General features: G+C 49.5%; 1 protein-coding gene across 1 annotated transcript; it reads left to right on the forward strand.

The window, feature by feature from the left end:
- Positions 1-375: 375 nt before the first annotated feature.
- On the forward strand, positions 376-5728 carry LOC125545517 (putative inactive receptor kinase At2g26730). The gene is made up of 2 exons (XM_048709479.2): positions 376-1982; positions 4808-5728. Exons 1-2 carry the CDS (start codon positions 494-496, stop codon positions 5488-5490), a joined length of 2172 nt encoding a protein of 723 aa, XP_048565436.2. The 5' UTR covers positions 376-493; the 3' UTR covers positions 5491-5728.
- Positions 5729-5941: the final 213 nt, after the last annotated feature.

A 5941-nucleotide genomic window follows, 5' to 3' on the forward strand; every position in this document is an offset into this window, starting at 1 on the left:
TCTAAACATGATTAAAAGAAAAAGAAGAAGAGTAAAAACACCTCCCCACTTACAAATCATGACGTGAGCAAAATAAGAAGGAAAAAATGATGGCATAAACGGCATTGTAGGCGGCTCACTCGATCGTGTCTCGGCGACATGCGGAGTAGAGTGGACATGATGCCAAATGCCATGCATATGCATGCATGCATATGATCCACCGCTTACTTACGATCCAAGCCAAGCCCGGATCCGAGGAGAATGTTCCAACGGCTAATGCTCTGCCCCCATTGCGCGCACGTGCAAATGGCGGCAGCGCCACTCTCTCTGTCTCCACTCTGTCGGAAACAGAGTCAGCCTATAACCACATGAAACTCCAGATCCTATGCCAAGCCAGGCAAGAGGCAACCCGACCTGTACATAAGACACGGGACATAGCTCGCTCCCATCCATACACCCTTCAACCTGTGGCAGTCGGTGTAGCTCGCTCGCGAGCCACGCAAGCGCCTCTCAAATGCCGGGGCCGCGTCCTTCCCAGCCGTGGCCGCAGCACACCATCAGACTTGCCAAGCGGCGGCGCACGCGCACACAGATGGCCGCGATCCCACCACGAACGCCGGTGCTGCTGCTGGCGCTGGCCGTCGCCGCTCTCGGCTGCCACGCCGTGGAGCCGCCGAAGCAAGAGCGGACGGCGCTGCAGTCCTTCCTCGCCGCCTTGCCGCACGAGCGCGATCTGGGCTGGAACTCGCCGTCCGCGCCCTCGGCGTGCCTCTGGCCCGGCGTCACCTGCGACGCGAGCAACGCCACGGTCGTCGCCGTCCGCCTCCCCGGAGTCGGCCTCGCCGGCGCCCTCCCCGCCGGCAAGCTCGGCGAGCTTCGGGGCCTCCATACGCTCTCCCTCCGCAACAACCGCCTCTTCGGCGCCATCCCCGCCGACTTCTTCGCGCTTCCCCTGCTCCACTCGCTCTACCTCCAGGGGAACCGTCTCTCCGGCTCCATCCCGCCCGATGTCGCCGGGCTCGCGGAGCTCCGGCACCTCGCGCTCTACGACAACCACCTGTCCGGTGAGATACCGGCCGCGCTCGCCGGCCTGAGGGAGCTGCGGTTGCTTAGGCTCGACGGCAACCACCTGTCCGGTGAGATACCGGCCGCGCTCGCCGGCCTGAGGGAGCTGCGGTTGCTTAGGCTCGACGGCAACCGCCTCTCCGGTGGCCTTCAGAGCCTGAGCGGCCTCCAGCGGCTCGAGGTGTTTAATGTCTCGGACAACCAGCTCGCCGGCGCCGTCCCGGCTTCCCTCGAGCGCTTCCCGCCAGAGTCATTCGCCGGCAACCTCCGGCTCTGCGGCGAACCCCTCGACAAGCCATGCCCGTCCCCCGGCGGCGGCGTCGTCCCGCCGGTGCAAGAGAAGAAGAGGAAGCGGCTCTCCGGCACGGCGGTCGCGGCCATCGCCGTGGGCGCCGCGGCTGGCGCGCTGCTCGTTCTCATCCTGCTCGTGCTCTGCTTTGTCCGCAGCCGCCGGGACGACGCGGCAGCCAGCGGCGACGACAGGAACAAGGCGCCCACGCCGGCAACGCCGGTGAGAGGGCACACGCTGACGCCGTCGACGGTGTCAGGCGAGATGACCGACCTGACGTCTTCAAAGGAGATACCCTCGGCAGCGGGCGGCGGCGCGGCGGAGATGATGAGGAGCCGGCTGGTGTTCATGGGCGGCGGCGGCTACAGCTTCGACCTGGAGGACCTGCTGCGGGCGTCGGCGGAGGTGCTGGGGAACGGCGTCGCGGGGCCGACGTACAGGGCGACGCTGGAGGACGGGACGACGGTGGCGGTGAAGCGGCTGAAGAACGTGGCGGCGGAGCGACAGGAGTTCGCGTCCGCCGTGGAGACGTTGGGCCGGGTGCAGCACCGCAACCTGCTCCCCGTGCGCGGCTACTACTTCTCCAGCGACGAGAAGCTCCTCGTCGCCGACTTCCTCCCCGAGGGCAGCCTCTCCGCCGCGCTCCACGGTCAGTCCCCTGCTCTATCCGGCCATCCCCTCTCACCACATCCGTAGCTCACAGTGGCCCGCGCTCGTCAGTGACAGTGCCATTAGTTACTGCACTGATCGCTGCTAGCTAGCTCGTTTTAACCGCCATTGCCGTGGTTTGCATCGATCGAAGGAATGAGGTGAAACTCCGGTCGATTACTCAGGACAGCGACGTTCCCTTGCGCGTTTGTCCGGCATTTTTCCTGGTTCCAGTCGTACGATGGGATTGAAAGGTGGCAATCATAGCGATTGCATTTGGCTAGCGTTGCTGAGGGTACAGAAAAATCTTGGTAGCTCCAAATCATTCGAAAGGGACGCACAGATGAACGTATGGCTCCGCAGCCGTCGGTTATCCGTGATGGCTCCCTCCAGAGATTCCTTTTTCTTTGTCCAGTCTGGTCTACCGGGATTAGCGGGATTTTTATTTATAAAACCTGGTCAAAGTTTGAAAACTTTGAATTGCAGCCTGCTGCTTGATTAGCCTAATAATATGTCTTTTCTTCAACCTGTTTTCAACGAACGGTAGCATACAAATGTTTGCTAGCATACAAATATAAATATGCCAAAGTTCTTCCTAGGCGAGCATATATGTACCGGGTAAAGATCCACATTCAAAACTTTTTGGAGATTCTGCAACCTTGCATGTTATGCCATAAAAGAATAAAGATCCACATTCAAAACTTTTTGGAGATTCTGCAACTTTGCATGTTATGCCATAAAAGAAGCAACGCATGAGAATATGCATGGTTCATGTCAGCTTCCTGTCAATTGTGTCAAAAAAGAGAAATAGAGGGCGCAGAGAAGGACGTCGCATTCACGATTTCTATTCTTCCTCTGCGCATACGTAAAGCAGCCTTTTTTATTTCTAAGCGATACTTTAAATCAATCATAACTTCTAAATCAAAATTCAGTTTTTATATGTGTACACACATTTGAATTCCCGGCGGCAAGACCTTTTGAACAAGATTAATTTTGGATACATTTCAAAAGTCATTTAACTTTTACTATTTCAGTTTCACATTGACAGTTGTGATTGTGAAATTTGTGTTTCATATTTCTATATCCCATTAGTTTAAAAATATGTATAAATAATTAAAATCAATGTTTTGTTTAAATATATATTATAAATATCTAAAAACATGATTTTTTTATAAATGTTCTAAAATTGAGAATAAATGCATGTTATTGAAATGGATATGGTACTGAGAGTGCTATGGTATTTCAAAACAAAGTGAACTACTAATCGAAATGGATCTGGTATTGAAATGCAACTGCTAACAAAGTGATTTAGCACTGAAGCATATGGTAACAAAGTGATCTGGTACTGGAATGCCTCTAGTGTCGAAATGCATTTGGTAGTGAAATTTATCATTTGTATTTCACTTTTATGTTATTGAAATGTATATTTAAAATAGTATTGAAATTGAAATATGTGCATGTTATTGAAATGAATATGGTACTGAAAGTTGTATGGTAATTGAAATGCATCTGGTATTGAAATTCATATGCTGACAAACTAATCTGATGGTGAAGCATCCGTTATTGAAATGCATAAAGTAAAAAAGTGATTCGGTAACTGAAATGCATTTGGTAACTAAGTTATTGAAATGTATGACATAAGTGATATATGAAATTTATTTCAATTTCAATCAACAAAAGAAACAGTTAAAAATTATACTCATTTCAATTCCAATCAATTTTGTGAAACAACAAAAAATTAAATGAGTTTAAAATAAATTTAATATTGATCTTATTTGAAAGACCTTGTCATCGGGATTTCAAATATATATACCAAAAGCCAAATTTTAGTTTGAAAGATATGAATCATATAAGGAAACACTAAGAAAAATTAATGCTAGTATTTTCAATGGGGGGAGAATGGAGAATGGTAGAGTCATGCGTGCACATTAGGTCCTTCTCTATCACAAAAAGGTGATGGAACCTATGATGTGACATGAAATTGCTATTCCAGATAAGAGGCAAAGCAAATACATAGACTACCGCATGCATATGAGTCCAAAATGCACGGATCTAAAAACGAATGAAAGACAGATTCTTAGTCAGTACATACATGCTCCACTAGAAAATGCAATTTCATACAAGTATGTGTACACACACACACACACACACACACACACACACACACGCACACACACACACACACACACACACACATGGATTTTGATTAGTTCGTGTTTCATTAGTTCGTGTTTATTGGTCCCTTTGAATTTTGATCCAAATTTTGACGAAATTATGGTTTATTCGGCACAAAAAGTATATTATTGATTTTTTTCCGAATATGAATCCAACTACCCTATACTTTTTGTTGCATATAACTCCTATTTTTTGGCAGCTGAACATTTAGACTTCTTTTACGTTCTGCTGCACATGGATGCCGGTCTGTTGTTATTCCGTTACCTTGATGATAGTGGAACTTGGTCCCAAATTTATAAGTCATGTTTTACTAGCCTAAAGTTTAGTCAAAATTTAGCGCCTATAAAAAAAATTATGAAGTTACACTTAGCAAACTTTAACCAAGTTCATCTACAACATCAAACATATAAAATATTAACATATATCTCATGATTTATCTAGTGATATGTATTAGGTATTCTAAATGTAAATATTTTTCTCTACATACTAATCAAAGTTTGCAAGTTTTGAATTTTCTAAAAAAAAATCTATAGACACTACATTTTGCAATGGAGGGAGTATGTTTTTGTACTGCATATTGCAGTTTCACTATGCATGCATGATGCATGTCTCTATATGAAAATTCTCACAGTGCATTTTATTTTCCTACAGGTAGCAGCGGCTCCGGCCGGAGACCGATGGACTGGAACACGCGGAAGCGGGCCGCGCTGTCGGCAGCGCGCGGGGTGGCGCACCTGCACGCGGCACACAACCTCACCCATGGAAACTTGAAGTCGTCTAACCTGCTACTCCGGCACGGCGACCCGGAAGGCGCTGCGCTTTCCGACTACTCCCTCCAGCACCTCTTCTCCCCACCACCGTCGTCCGTGCAGGGCAGTGTCGGTGGGTACCGCGCGCCGGAGCTCGTGGATGCGCGTCGGCCGACATTCAAGTCGGACATATACTCGCTCGGAGTGCTCTTCCTTGAGATCCTCACCGGCAGGTCCCCCACGGCGGCGTCGACCGGTGTGGGTGATAATGGTGTGTCGCCGGACCTGCCGCGATGGGTACAGTCGGTGGTAAGGGAGGAGTGGACGGCGGAGGTGTTCGACGAGGAGCTGGTGAGCCTGGATGGGGGCAGTGCCGAGGAGGAGATGGTGGCGCTGATGCAGGTGGCTATGGCGTGTGCGGCCACGGCGCCGGACGCGCGGCCAGACGCCTCGGAGGTCGTGAGGATGGTCGAGGAGATCGGCGTCAGGCACGGGCGGGCCACGACAGAGGATAGAGTGCAGGGTGCATCCGAGGAGGAGGAGCAGTCATGGGGCACGCCAACGGGCACCAGAGCAACGTCGTGATCCACCAACAACAGACAATGTGTTCATAGGGGTAGGGTGTGCGTGTGTGCGTTCATACAGATGAGTGTATGCGCGTGTATATAAGCGCTTGTGTCTGTACTGATGCTCAAAAAAAATGTGAAAGGTTCTCGTGTGTACCTGAGCTCAACAGAAAAATGAGGGAACCACGTGAGCTCAAATGTTATTAACTTTTTTCGATCAAATCAGATTTCTTCCATTCATAGGGATGCAAAGACCATCAGGGCGTTTGAGTAACCAAACATGTCGACCAGCATCAAGAGTAATAGCTAGCCTAGCTAAACTATGAGCCTTCATATTGCATATGGGTTGTTCGCGGTGAAGATTGGAGAATAATAATTGTATTGATTGGGGCCTCAATGGGCTGTTTATATAAAACTAGCATATATGCCCGTGCGTTGCAACGGAAAAAAAAATTAACATATCCACCAAA

This window comes from Triticum urartu, chromosome 3A (assembly GCF_056163025.1).
Source record: "Triticum urartu cultivar PI428250 chromosome 3A, HENAU_Tu73, whole genome shotgun sequence".
Taxonomy (NCBI): domain Eukaryota; kingdom Viridiplantae; phylum Streptophyta; class Magnoliopsida; order Poales; family Poaceae; genus Triticum; species Triticum urartu.

Excerpts from the sequence above, each read along its gene's own strand:
- LOC125545517 (XM_048709479.2), top strand. The coding sequence starts at position 494 with ATGCCGGGGCCGCGTCCTTCCCAGCCGTGGCCGCAGCACACCATCAGA. Across the intron at positions 1,983-4,807 it reads CCTCTCCGCCGCGCTCCACG|GTAGCAGCGGCTCCGGCCGG; the intron begins GTCAGTCCCCTG and ends ATTTTCCTACAG.